This window comes from Gigantopelta aegis, chromosome 8 (genome assembly GCF_016097555.1).
Source record: "Gigantopelta aegis isolate Gae_Host chromosome 8, Gae_host_genome, whole genome shotgun sequence".
Lineage (NCBI taxonomy): Eukaryota > Metazoa > Mollusca > Gastropoda > Neomphalida > Peltospiridae > Gigantopelta > Gigantopelta aegis.
The window spans coordinates 15,629,824-15,645,197 of record NC_054706.1 but is presented as its reverse complement, the minus strand read 5'-3'; the positions used below and the strand labels follow the sequence as shown (position 1 = coordinate 15,645,197).

The following is a 15,374-nucleotide window of genomic DNA, read 5'->3' as shown; positions in this document are numbered from 1 at the left end:
GCACAAGGAAAATAATTTGAAGTTCCAGCAAGTTTGCTTTAGTCATTTTGTAATTTATTTTTTATTTATTAATTTATTAACAAAAAATTCTGCCTCCCTATAAAGAACTTCTCAATTTGCCAATGTGCCGCTAGTGTAACCTCAAATTTGCTGGGCTGCCCACCTGATCCCTTCCAAGGCAATTATGCCAGTAATTGCAATACCCCCTGACAATGTAATTCAAACCCTGATTTTTAAATTCTTCCACACACATCAACATTTACCTATCTACTCTTATATATATATAGCAACAGATAAATGTGAGCCAATAATGTACAAAAATGGATTCCAGTCAAATCTGTCTAAGTGGACACGAATGGGAATACAGGTAGCCACTTCTACAGTTTTTTAAAAATGTGTTGGCTTTTTCTTTTCTTTTCTTTTTTGTAGTCTGTAATGCTCAATAATGGACGTGTGCTCTTCGTTCACTGTAAATAAATTTTCTAAATATTTTCAGGATGAATATATGTGACCACTTAATACAGCTGACTATTTAGGCAAGTCTGACTGCTTTTAACCTCTAAGCAATATAAGCAACTATGTACCAAAAAGGCAGCTCCTTCCAGTATATTGTCTTCTAGGACAGCTTGTTTGATGATTTCAATGGGTGGCAGGCTATTTATTGTAGATCTGAAAGAGATATTTCAAGAGAAATGGAATCTACAACATGAAATAATGTTTATCAGTTAATTTACTAATCCTGATCCAGTGACAGATTAAGCAGCCGTGGCACCTGTATAGTAAAATCACAGCATATTAAACATGCACCACCCACCCCCATAACTGTAGTGTGGTCTTGTAACAAAACAATGAAGTTGTTTTCACTTCGTGTTTATTGCACAAGTTTATTTTATGCAAGAATACATACCACAAGACTGTATAACGCGTTCGATATTAAATGACATTTAGCAGTGTTAAATCCACAATAACCTACCTCGAAAACAAAATCAGAGTACGTTTATCTCCTAAATAATTAATGTGCTGAGGTTTTGCTAAACAAATATTTTTCTTTCTATTAACACTTAAAGTCACAATCGCTAAGTTTGGTTAATCTACAAATCTGTATAAAGTTAAAATAGAGTAAAACAAAAGTCTGTGACTTTGAAACATGGAAATGCCCTTAAAAAATAGACTAGAGCTCGTCTCCAAAGCCTTTACTTTTCAAACATACGTGCAGTTTTAGAATAATAAAAAATGCATTTCGTTGCATTAAAAACACCAGGATGATCAGAAACACTTCAGATGCATGGAATGGATAATCTAAACAATAAAATCTAAGTAATGTTTCATTTCAGCTATCACAAAAAATGGCTTACTCTTTAAAAACATAACAGGCTCTGTCACTTTAATGGAACCATTCTGTAACTGACATAATTAAATTTATATCTATGTTGAGTTTAGATCATCTGCAGTAAAAGGTGTTTTATCAGATGTGGATAAAACCTCAATGTTTATGGCAGTATTTTTATCCTGGGTGATTCAGTAACTGCCACGGATCAATAATACTCACTGAAATACAGTGCTCCTATTATGAATCTTAGCAGAAAGTATTTTGTCGAATGTACTTACAACAGCTTTGAGAATTCTGCCTTAATGAACACTTCCGTTGATGTCAATTGTGAGCAGGTCCCAGAAACTGCCAAGTTGTTTGTAAGACCACTCCACGAAGATCCAAGAGTTTGGAAGGCTGACTGAACCTCAGTCTTTAGCAAATTCAACTTAGTCGTGGTGCATGGAAGCAGCATTCGATATTTTATTTCAAGAGTCACTGTGAATGTCTGACTCCGAGTAGCTGCAAACAGAAGAGATATGTATAAAACTGTATAATCTATTCAAAATTATGATTACATAAATGATCGAAAGAAGAAATTGTGGCTGAAACAAAAGTGATTTATACGAATCAAGATGAATTAAGGTACAGAGTCCTTTAAAAATGCATACTGTATGGTACTTCTGGTTGAAACTCACAGTTTCTTGTTTAGAATATTCAATTCTATACATCAAGTGATTAAACTTGGTTATTCTAATGTGTACACCAGGCCTGGTGCTTATAAAACTTTTAAAGTCTAGACTCGAGACTCTAATAGTGTCTGAGACACTAACGTCATGACAATGCCATACAAATTGTATGCATGTGACTTCATTAGAGATTGAGTCTGGACTATAAGCACGGGCCAAGGTCAACAAACTATCTTCAGGTGACCAACTGATGTGCAACAGAATTTTGATGAACCTGGATTCTTGTAAGTATAGTTTAGAAATGCATCCTATTGAATAGTTTCAACTAATTATGAACATAAGCATTTACTCCTCTCCAGATGTCATTTTAAAATGTTGGGAAGTGGATGATCAAAACATAAACCCAGAAATAAATTTCACATGACTGGACGTGAAAAAACTTACTATTTGAAGCAAGAAACTAAGTTTTCGACAGACATACCATACAATGTTTAATGAAGACCATGTACTTTTAAAGCAAACAATTTCAGTGGTTCAGGTTAGCCTAATGTTTAATGTTAAACTATGATCATGAATCTTTAATCCTAGTACATTTAAAATTTCTTGTTAGGAGTACAAAGTTTTTTCTATTTTTAAAAGTAAATATACTCTTCAAAAAAAGAAACGCAAAAGGGTACAAATGGGTTATAACTCCGATTTTATGTTTCCTACCGGTTCATGCTTTGTGAATATAAGGTCATTGCATGTCCCAAACACATTCCCACGGTTACATTCGATAAAACGCAGCTACTGTACAATAAAGTTCCAAAATGTGAATATTCGCAAAAACGCAGCCACGTGCAAACCATGTCACCACTGCACGTGCGTAGTCTGCACGTGCAACATGAACACCGACAGTATAAAAGTGCAGGGTGTTCGCTTGCCTGGCCTCTGTATCTGGCCGACAGTTGACAATCCAGGACATGCCACGTCTCAGTGAACCGCAGAGAAACAATGCCATCGGCCGACTAGACGCAGGCGAATCCAGAACGGCCTTTGCCAGGGCATTCCATGTGTCCCCAAGCACCATCTCCAGACTGTGGGACCGTTACCAGCAACATGGATCAACACGTGACCTCCCTAGATCCGGTCGACCACGGGTCACTACCCCCGGGCAGGACCGCTACATCCGGGTACGCCACCTTCGGGAACGATTGACTACTGCCACCTCCACAGCCGCAGCAATACCAGGTTTGCGCAGGATATCCGACCAGACCGTATGGAACCGCCTACGTGAGGTAGGAATTCGTGCCAGACGTCCAGTTCGAGGTGTCATCTTAACACCACAACACCGTCGACTCCGACTGCAGTGGTGCCAGATTCATCGACAATGGCCTCAACTGCGATGGAGACAGGTGTGGTTCAGTGACGAGTCCCGATTTCTGCTCCGACGTCATGATGGAAGATGTCGCGTGTATAGGCGTTGTGGTGAACGTTATGCGGCAAACTGCGTGCAGGAAGTGGACAGATTCGGCGGGGGTAGTGTCATGGTGTGGGCAGCCATCTCACACACTGGCAGAACTGACCTGGTCCACGTGCAGGGCAACCTGAATGCACAGGGCTACATTGACCAGATCCTCCGGCCACACATCGTTCCAGTTATGGCCAACGCCAACGCAGTGTTCCAACATGACAACGCCAGGCCTCACACAGCACGTCTCACAACGGCTTTCCTACAGAACAACAACATTAATGTCCTTCCTTGGCCATCGATATCACCGGATTTGAACCCAATTGAGCATCTATGGGACGAGTTGGACCGACGCCTCCGACAGCGACAACCACAGCCCCAGACCCTGCCCGAGCTGGCAGCAGCCTTGCAGGCCGAGTGGGCCACCATCCCCCGGGACGTCATCCGTACTCTGGTTGCTTCAATGGGCAGGCGGTGCCAGGCAGTTGTCAACACATGCGGAGGCCACACCCGGTATTGACTCCAGATGACCTTGACCTTGGTGGTGTGTCCTATCACTTACTCACAATGGACTAGAGTGAATTGTGAACAATCCTGCAACATTTGGTAATTATCGGACTCACCATTCAATAATTAAATCAATTCTCCAAATGTTACGACAATGTGGTTTTGCGTTTCTTCTTTTGAAGAGTATATGATAGAATTTTTTGTAACCTAAGACAGATACCTGTTGAAAAATATTATCCGAATTTACGGTAAAATTTTCTTTTTTTAAGGCCATGGGCTTCATTTCGAGTGGGCATAAATACGGGAAACCCCAGTAAGAGATGAACTTGCAAACAGTAGAAGATTTGCTTCCTCTCCCCAGTGTAAGAGATATAAACTTACCAACAGTAGATTTGCTTCCTCTCCCCAGTGTAAGAGATATAAACTTACCAACAGTAGAAGATTTGCTTCCTCTCCCCAGTGTAAGAGATATAAACTTACCAACAGTAGAAGATTTGCTTCCTCGATCTCCCCAGTGTAAGAGATAAACTTACCAACAGTAGAAGATCTGCTTCCTCTCCTCAGTGTAAGAGATATACACTTACCAACAGTAGAAAAGTTGCTTCCTCTCCCCAGTGTAAGAGATAAACTTACCAACAGTAGATTTGCTTCCTCTCCTCAGTATAAGAGATAAACTTACCAACAGTAGAAGATTTGCTTCCTCTCCCCAGTGAAAGAGATATACACTTACCAACAGTAGAAGATTTGCTTCCTCTCCCCAGTGAAAGAGATATAAACTTACCAACAGTAGAAGATTTGCTTCCTCTCCTCAGTATAAGAGATAAACTTACCAACAGTAGAAGATTTGCTTCCTCTCCCCAGTGAAAGAGATATACACTTACCAACAGTAGAAGATTTGCCTTCTCTCCCCAGTGTAAGAGATAAACTTACCAACAGTAGAAGATTTGCTTCCTCTCCCCAGTGAAAGAGATATACACTTACCAACAGTAGAAGATTTGCCTCCTCTCCCCAGTGTAAGAGATAAACTTACCAACAGTAGAAGATTTGCCTCCTCTCCCCAGTGAAAGAGATATACACTTACCAACAGTAGAAGATTTGCCTCCTCTCCCCAGTGTAAGAGATAAACTTACCAACAGTAGAAGATTTGCTTCCTCTCCCCAGTGAAAGAGATATACACTTACCAACAGTAGAAGATTTGCCTCCTCTCCCCAGTGAAAGAGATATACACTTACCAACAGTAGAAGATTTGCCTCCTCTCCCCAGTGTAAGAGATAAACTTACCAACAGTAGAAGATTTGCTTCCTCTCCCCAGTGAAAGAGATATACACTTACCAACAGTAGAAGATTTGCCTCCTCTCCCCAGTGTAAGAGATAAACTTACCAACAGTAGAAGATTTGCTTCCTCTCCCCAGTGAAAGAGATATACACTTACCAACAGTAGAAGATTTGCTTCCTCTCCCCAGTGAAAGAGATATACACTTACCAACAGTAGAAGATTTGCTTCCTCTCCCCAGTATAAGAGATATAAACTTACAAACAGTAGAAAATTTGCTTCCTCTCCTCAGTGTAAGAGATATACACTTACCAACAGTAGATTTACTTCCTCTCCCCAGTGAAAGAGATATACACTTACCGATTTGCCTCCTCTCCTCAATGTAAGAGATGAACTTACTAACAGTAGATGATTTGCTTCCTCTCCCCAGTGTAAGAGATAAACTTACCAACAGTAGAAGATTTGCTTCCTCTCCCCAGTGAAAGAGATATACACTTACCAACAGTAGAAGATTTGCCTCCTCTCCCCAGTGTAAGAGATAAACTTACCAACAGTAGAAGATTTGCTTCCTCTCCCCAGTGAAAGAGATATACACTTACCAACAGTAGAAGATTTGCTTCCTCTCCCCAGTGAAAGAGATATACACTTACCAACAGTAGAAGATTTGCTTCCTCTCCCCAGTATAAGAGATATAAACTTACAAACAGTAGAAAATTTGCTTCCTCTCCTCAGTGTAAGAGATATACACTTACCAACAGTAGATTTACTTCCTCTCCCCAGTGAAAGAGATATACACTTACCGATTTGCCTCCTCTCCTCAATGTAAGAGATGAACTTACTAACAGTAGATGATTTGCTTCCTCTCCCCAGTGTAAGAGATATAAACTTACCAACAGTAGAAAAGTTGCTTCCTCTCCTCAGTGTAAGAGATAAACTTACCAACAGTAGAAGATTTGCTTCCTCTCCCCAGTGTAAGAGATATAAACTTACCAACAGTAGAAGATTTGCTTCCTCGATCTCCCCAGTGTAAGAGATAAACTTACCAACAGTAGAAGATCTGCTTCCTCTCCTCAGTGTAAGAGATATACACTTACCAACAGTAGAAAAGTTGCTTCCTCTCCCCAGTGTAAGAGATAAACTTACCAACAGTAGAAGATTTGCTTCCTCTCCCCAGTGTAAGAGATAAACTTACGAACAGTAGAAGATTTGCTTCCTCTCCTCAGTATAAGAGATAAACTTACCAACAGTAGAAGATTTGCTTCCTCTCCCCAGTGAAAGAGATATACACTTACCAACAGTAGAAGATTTGCTTCCTCTACCCAGTGAAAGAGATATAAACTTACCAACAGTAGAAGATTTGCTTCCTCTCCTCAGTATAAGAGATAAACTTACCAACAGTAGAAGATTTGCTTCCTCTCCCCAGTGAAAGAGATATACACTTACCAACAGTAGAAGATTTGCCTTCTCTCCCCAGTGTAAGAGATAAACTTACCAACAGTAGAAGATTTGCTTCCTCTCCCCAGTGAAAGAGATATACACTTACCAACAGTAGAAGATTTGCCTCCTCTCCCCAGTGTAAGAGATAAACTTACCAACAGTAGAAGATTTGCCTCCTCTCCCCAGTGAAAGAGATATACACTTACCAACAGTAGAAGATTTGCCTCCTCTCCCCAGTGAAAGAGATATACACTTACCAACAGTAGAAGATTTGCCTCCTCTCCCCAGTGTAAGAGATAAACTTACCAACAGTAGAAGATTTGCTTCCTCTCCCCAGTGAAAGAGATATACACTTACCAACAGTAGAAGATTTGCCTCCTCTCCCCAGTGTAAGAGATAAACTTACCAACAGTAGAAGATTTGCTTCCTCTCCCCAGTGAAAGAGATATACACTTACCAACAGTAGAAGATTTGCTTCCTCTCCCCAGTGAAAGAGATATACACTTACCAACAGTAGAAGATTTGCTTCCTCTCCCCAGTATAAGAGATATAAACTTACAAACAGTAGAAAATTTGCTTCCTCTCCTCAGTGTAAGAGATATACACTTACCAACAGTAGAAGATTTGCTTCCTCTCCCCAGTGTAAGAGATATAAACTTACCAACAGTAGATTTGCTTCCTCTCCCCAGTGTAAGAGATATAAACTTGCCAACACAGTTGGTAGAAGTATCACTTCCTCTCCTTAGTGTAAGAGATATAAACTTACCTACACAGTCAGTATCACTTCCTCTCCCCAGAGTAAGAGATATAAACTTACCAACAGTCGGTAGAAGTATCATTTCCTCTCCTTAGTGTAAGAGATATAAACTTACCTACACAGTCAGTATCACTTCCTCTCCTCAGAGTAAGAGATATAAACTTACCAACACAGTCGGTACAAGTATCACTTCCTCTCCCCAGTGTAAGAGATATAACCTTACCAACAGTCAGTATCACTTCCTCTCCCCAGTGTAAGAGATATAAACTTACCAACACAGTCGGTAGAAGTATCACTTCCTCTCCCCAGTTTAAGAGATATAAACTTACCAACACAGTCTGTAGAAGTATCACTTCCTGTCCTTAGTGTAAGAGATATAAACTTATCAACACAGTCGGTTGAAGTATCACTTCCTCTCCCCAGTGTAAGAGATATAACCTTACCAACACAGTTGGTAGAAGTATCACTTCCTCTCCCCAGTGTAAGAGATATAAACTTACCAACACAGTCTGTAGAAGTATCACTTCCTCTCCCCAAAGCAAGAGATATAAACTTACCAACACAGTCGGTAGCAGCATCACTTTCTCTCCCCAGTGTAAGAGATATAAACTTACCAACAGTAGATTTGCTTCCTCTCCCCAGTGTAAGAGATATAAACTTGCCAACACAGTTGGTAGAAGTATCACTTCCTCTCCTTAGTGTAAGAGATATAAACTTACCTACACAGTCAGTATCACTTCCTCTCCCCAGAGTAAGAGATATAAACTTACCAACAGTCGGTAGAAGTATCACTTCCTCTCCTTAATGTAAGAGATATAAACTTAACTACACAGTCAGTATCACTTCCTCTCCTCAGAGTAAGAGATATAAACTTACCAACACAGTCAGTACAAGTATCACTTCCTCTCCCCAGTGTAAGAGATATAACCTTACCAACAGTCAGTATCACTTCCTCTCCCCAGTGTAAGAGATATAAACTTACCAACACAGTCTGTAGAAGTATCACTTCCTGTCCTTAGTGTAAGAGATATAAACTTATCAACACAGTCGGTTGAAGAATCACTTCCTCTCCCCAGTGTAAGAGATATAACCTTACCAACACAGTCGGTAGAAGTATCACTTCCTCTCCCCAGTGTAAGAGATATAAACTTACCAACACAGTCTGTAGAAGTATCACTTCCTCTCCCCAAAGCAAGAGATATAAACTTACCAACACAGTCGGTAGCAGTATCACTTTCTCTCCCCAGTGTAAGAGATACAAACTTACCAACACAGTCGGTACAAGTATCACTTCCTCTCCCCAGTGTAAGAGATATAAACTTACCAACACAGTCAGTAGCAGTAGCACTTTCTCTCCCCAGTGTAAGAGATATAAACTTACCAACACAGTCGGTAGAAGTATCACTTCCTCTCCTCAGTGTAAGAGATATAAACTTACCAACACAGTCGGTAGAAGCATCACTTCCTCTCCTCAGAGTTGTCTTATCCTGTGTACATTGCTCACACGAGTCTAACCTTCCTGGTGTTGGATTGTAAGACCCAATAGGACACAAAACACACTGCTTCAATGTGGCATTGAAGAAAGAACCTGGTCCACATTGTACTGGAAGAGCAAAATAAATACAGAAAATATTACTGCAAGAGCATGGTGAGGTACGACACTGATGAAACAAATTCAAACTGTTTTAAAATGATCATTTACAATCATTTACAGTCAAACATAATTCAGAAAGAAAATCAACAACAAACATATTTTAATAACTAACAAGATTTCACTAACTGGAATGATTTCCATTAATTAAGCTGCACTAAATTTCAAAGAGAGAGAAAAAAATGACACATCCAAATATCTACTGAAGCAAACTTTTCACTTGGTTGCTCATTCTATGTTAAATGGTACTATGCAACAAGGTTTAAGGGGTTGTTCACAATTAGCAACATATTCACTAGTGTGTGAACCATTTGCTGGGGTCAGTTATAAATAAAATAATATTTTTCACCCAGTTTTATGTCAGAGTTGTAAAAGCATTACCAAACAAAGCAATCAGTACTTAAAAAAAAGATCATACCACAATCATTTCCAACAATGACATATGCGTCAGTGTCACATGAAACAAACTGATCAAACACTACTTCATTTTTCTGGAGTTCAGCATTGGCAATAGCCTGAAAAAATTGTACATGAAGTATCAAAGATGAGTTTCAATTTCACAAAACAAATTGTTTATATTATTTAACATTTACACTGACGTGATAGTCAAAACGTAATAGTATAAGACAAGATTAACATACATCAGAAGATAAAACTTAGTGAACACGTACCAGAGCAATGGCTTGTTATACCAGAAAGCTCTGTAACATTCCCATAACTAACATCATATTAATCTGTAACAGTTGATAAATCAGTTGTGTGGGAACAATCCCATGCTGTACAGTGATATAAAGTAATAGTATACGTCTTTGCCATCCACATATTCCTTTTCCATGTTACAATGTTGATTTGATTGCTGTCATGCAAATACTTTTTTTTTTAAAACATCAAGAAATCTGGGTGTTTTATCCTTTTTCATTTTATTTGACAAGGTCAGTGGAACAATGCCATGGGACAAGGAAGGATAAAACAGGCAGGGCAGCCATAGCACCTTTCTTGTACAATGACCAATTTTCAAGACACAACAGTAATTAAGGTTAATGGCGCTCATGACACCGCACATGTACATCTGTTGCTTTATTTACAAGAAAGAAACTGAAAATGTTAACTTGCAGTTTACAAACCAGATGGACAAACAGTTTTGAATAAGTCCAAATAGGGGCATATCTTGAAAGAAAGTGACACTAAATTGGCAGATCCCCCCCCCCCCCCCAAAAAAAAATGACACGATTACGAGACCTTGAACTGCTGAAGCAGACTTCGTGAAACCATCACGCCTATGATTTCATTCTTCATACACGATCAAACCGGCAAGTCGTATATTATGCTTTAAAATGTAAACTATGTAATATTTGATCAATACCATATGTAATAAAATGTGTTTCAGTCAGTTTAAAACTATTTTCAGGGCTGCATGCTACTACTATTACTGCTAAATATAACCAATGTTTATTGCAAAAGTATTTTTATCGTACCGTCACACATTTTGATCGACATATGTTTTCGATACTTTGTTTGTAACGGCATGTGTCACAAGATTATGAAAGATATGACGTCATTATCAGCCTGAAAATGCTTCAAGTCAGTCAACTAACATTACATTTAAATTATAATACCATAAATATTGTGCATGTTATCAGTTTTTGCTAATGCATTATTTTAGTACCAATGAAATACCTCACAAAGCGAACTTCAGTTATCACAAAACCTGCATAGTTATCATCTGCTATGCTGACATTAGACCTGTCAAAGTTGGATGATACATCACCACGTGATCATAACACTGAACAATAAAATGTGTGGAAAACACTAAACAATAAAATTTATGGAAGACTAGTTTGCTTACCTCTTATGCTGTTCACAGCAAAGTTCTTTTCAGTAACGTCTGTATATTGACATGTATATTTACATTTAGTACAAACCACGGTGTTTTGGTGGAGATAAGATTTTTTTTCTAAATCTATAATTCTGTGCATCTGTCAAGAGTACTTATGTTGAAAATCTGAATTGTGTTGCCCTTGTCACATAGAACAAGGGGAACAGACATCAATCTATAACAAGAACATAATGTATAAACATGTTTTCAGTTAAAACTGTGACAAACATTTTATGAAGTTATTTTCAAAAGAAGAGTTTGATGTAAATTACTGCACAGAGTGTAGACCCTACACTACCACAACAAGAATAAAAACAGACAGGTAATTAAACTATCGATAACATTTGACATTTGCCACAATATAGTGGAAACACCTGTACGAGTTAGCGGCTTGTTTTCTGGAGGAAAACTTGGCATTCATGGGAGATTATCGCTGTTTTTCACAATAAACAAATGTGGCTTGAAAAAGGTAAAGTAGTATTGTATGTTCGAAGTATTGTTTTTATTACACTTTATTGTTGTGCTTATCATATCGGAAGCATACGATGCCAGGATCTAGGACAGCAGTTATACTAATATTTAAATGTGTTGGAAGTAATACAAGTTTTGCATTTAATACATTCTATAATCAAAATTAATATTTCTTTAAAATGGAAAAACGCTACAGGTTATGCAAACCAAAAACCCTTTTCAGATTAAGCAGAATTTTCATTTGTGCAGTGCTGAAAGTCCATTTAGGGAAATCAAAAGATTGTAATTTTCAGTTTTTGATTTTGACATTTTCTTTTTCTTGTATCGTTTTAAAAAGGTTTTTGATTAGTGTTGTCTTACGTAGTCGAAATAACAATCAAGTTGTAAACAGTGAAATGGCTGATTTCCAATCAAATTCTTTCAGATTATTCTGTACAGTGAACATATTCAACATAATTTAATAGCCAACAATTTGTCTAATATGTAGCCATGTATATTAATAATAAATTTATATTATTGTGCTTATAGGGTTTTGTAAAAAAACAAACAAACACACAGACAGTTCTTAAGTTTGCAAATGCAATTGCTGATACCTGTATACATTTGGTACATTGAAAATAATTTCCAGTTCTAGCAAGTTTGTTTTAGTCATTTGGTAAAAAAATAAATTATTTATTAATTTATTAACAAAACATTCTGCCTCCCTATAAAGAACTTCTCAATTTGCCACTGTGCCACTAATATAACCTCAAAGAACTTCTCAATTTGCCACTGTGCCACTAAGGCTGAAAATTTTTTATTACTTGTTTCCTATTACATGCTGGAAAAATATAGGGTAGGTACATGTAGGTAGGAAAAACATTTTATTTTGGAAAATAATTTTATTTATGGATATTAAATAAAGGTGTTGACTACCGGTATCCAAAATAACCTCTGCATGTATAGAAATGCATTATGCAAACCAACAATACCATTCATCACAGTGTTTTCCCTAGAAATGAAGTAAGGCATGGTAAAGTGACATTTTGGGGGCATATTTTATATGCAATTTTAAATATAAGGTGTTTTTTTTTTCCATTATACAATTTTCAAAAGGACAAAAACCTTATGGCCATTTTATTTTCTATATCTATTTCATAACTTAATTAAAAAAAGGAATAATGTAGTACTATCCACATAAGTGTGTTTAAAGGCTTCTTTTTCATGGGCAACTTATAAATTTATAAAAGGCAAGGCATTTTGATTTTGAGGGCAACATGGTGCTAACCTATCTGTGGGAGAGTACATACAAAAGACCCCTTGCTGTTTAACCCACGAAGTTCCCAGTGACCACTTACAAAAAATAACGAAACGCATCGAGATCTTACTGACATATTTAATCATTTCATTTGGCAATATAATTAAAACTCCATCAGTATCGGTAAACATTCCCTCCCCTAGTTTATCAGAAGGTCACTAAATTTCTACAAGGCCAGTTTGTCGCTGGAGTAAATCATTAAATATAGTTATTATTATTATTATTATTATTATTATTAATCGGAACACCTCGCTACGCTAGATGTAGAGTAAATAGGAAAAAATCGCATATATTCGTGAAAACAATTTTCCGACTCTTCGCCCGATATCTCACGAAAGTTACCGAACTTCAATTTGAAGGGAAGTAACTCCATCAATCAATTGTTAGAAGAAAACATTTCGTGGCTAACGGGTCGCCAATAAAACTAAATTTGCGACAGTAAAACCACCGATATACGTCCGCAAATCGGAAAACACAGTAGGGTTATCCCCTAAATGACACCAAATTAGTGCTTGTGATAGTGCTTATCACTTAAAGTGATCTTAGGGCTAAGATCGCTTTGTGGAACGGGGCCCTGATCCCATGCCCCTCTAAGGCAATTATGCCAGTAATTGCAATACCCCCTGACAATGTAATTCAAACCCTGATTTTTCAATTCTTCCACACACATCAACATTTACCTATCTACTCTTATATATATATATAGCAACAGATAAATGTGAGCCAATAATGTACAAAAACGGATTCCAGTCAAATCTGTCTAAGTGGACACAAATGGGAATACAGATGGCCACTAATTACAGGTGGCCACTGATTACAGGTAGCCACTAATTACAGGTAGCCACTTTTACAGGGGTTTTTTTTAATGTGTTGGCTTTTCTTCTTCTTTTTTTTGTGTAGTTTGTAATACTCAATAATGGATGACACGTGTGCTCTTCGTTTACTGTAAATCAATTTTCTAGATATTTTCAGGAGGAATATAAGTGACCACTTTATCAGACCTGTCAACCTTTAGTCAAGAGAAAGCAGGTGTGTGTTGAAAAAGCAGATTTTGTAAAAAAACTGGAGATTTTTTAACTGCACACGATTTAACACAATTTTTTAAAAGTACTACAATAAGTTATATGAACACTACATAATGTCATGTATACTTGTCAACCTTAGTTATTGGCATTAAAAAAATAAAAAAACAGAAACAAATTATATATATATTAAATTTTGTTTTAATTATTTTTAAATATTATTATAATTTAATACATATTTTAAAAACTCTTATCCAAAAATCTTAACACTAACAAATATAAACATTAATTAGTACATTTACGGTATTACACTTACAGGTTGCATCATCGTTATTTGTGTTTCGTGAAAAGTACACCCAAGACAAATTTATATAGGCCTAAATCTTATAAATTAATATTAAGTTTTTACTACAATAAGGTACAATGGTGTGGTACTTATTTAAAATCACCATAACCATGCAATAAACATTGTATTTCCACTAATAATTTCTACTAATCATAAGTAAAGGCTCATTACTGACATCGTGTGGAATATACCGGAATTATACCTATTTCCGTGAGTAATGTTATGTCAAACACAAGATTTATTAATCGTAGGAAAATAATCCCTTGAAGTGTACTCTTGTTACTAACATTTTACTGCACAAACCTACAAATCTAATTGATACAAGTATTGTTTATACAGCTAATTGGTCTTTCTGTTGTCTTGCTTTGACATGTGATTTTGACATCGTGTGTTAATTATATTGATGCATGTGTTCGCCGTCTACTCTGGCACTTCCAGCCATAGAACTTTGCATTATGTAATCCAGTGGGAAGACATTTTATGAGTCAGAGGTGTTATTAGGACTAAATTGGATAGTTTATATCTGGCAACACTGAATGTCAATACACAGCCACGGTAGGTTGAATTTTTTTTATACTTAGAAAATAACGATTTCCCGGGAGAAACGTTTTTCCCGCGGGAGACTTGATCAAATAACGCGAGTCTCCCGCAGAATCCGGGAGGGTTGACAGGTCTGCACTTTATACAGCTGACCACTTGGGCAAGTTTGACTGCATTTAACCTCTAAGCAATAAGCAGCTATTTACCGAAAAGGCGGCCCCTTCCAGTATACTGTCTTCTATGACGGCTCGTTTGATGATTCCAATGGGTGGCAGGCTGTTTATTGTAGATCTGAAAGAGATATTTCAAGAGAAAGTGAATCTACAACATGAAATAATCAGTTAATTGACTAAATCCTGATCCAGTAACAGATTAAGCAGCTGTGGGGCTTGTATAGTAAAATGACAGCATATTAAACATGCGCCACCCACCCCCATAACTGTAATGTGGTCTTGTAACAAAACAATGAAGTTGTTTTCACTTCGTGTTTATTGCACAAGTTTATTTTGTGTAAGAATATATACAAGACCGTATAACAGTTGAGTGGTATGTTCTTGCTCAAAATAAACTTGTGCAATAAATAGGAAGTGAAAACAACAGATGTGAAGTTGTATATTTATTGCATACCTTCTTTTATTTTTTACAAAAACGTTTTTTAATTTAACGTCATAACAACATTTTCTAAAATTATATGATCATGGATTTACTTAACATTAAGAATCATACCATTGGGCAATCTTGTGTAATGT

General features: G+C 37.3%; 1 protein-coding gene across 1 annotated transcript in view; it reads right to left on the bottom strand.

Annotated features, from left to right (window-relative positions):
- LOC121379510 overlaps window positions 1-15,374 on the bottom strand; it is a 133,559-nt gene that overhangs the window by 114,394 nt on the left and 3,791 nt on the right. The window contains exons 4-8 of the mRNA XM_041508154.1: window positions 14,832-14,916; window positions 9,492-9,588; window positions 8,861-9,025; window positions 1,609-1,831; window positions 585-669 (exon numbers count right to left, since the gene is read on the bottom strand). Of these exons, the coding sequence (XP_041364088.1) occupies window positions 585-669; window positions 1,609-1,831; window positions 8,861-9,025; window positions 9,492-9,588; window positions 14,832-14,916 (655 nt within the window). The remainder of the gene's footprint in view (window positions 1-584; window positions 670-1,608; window positions 1,832-8,860; window positions 9,026-9,491; window positions 9,589-14,831; window positions 14,917-15,374) is intronic.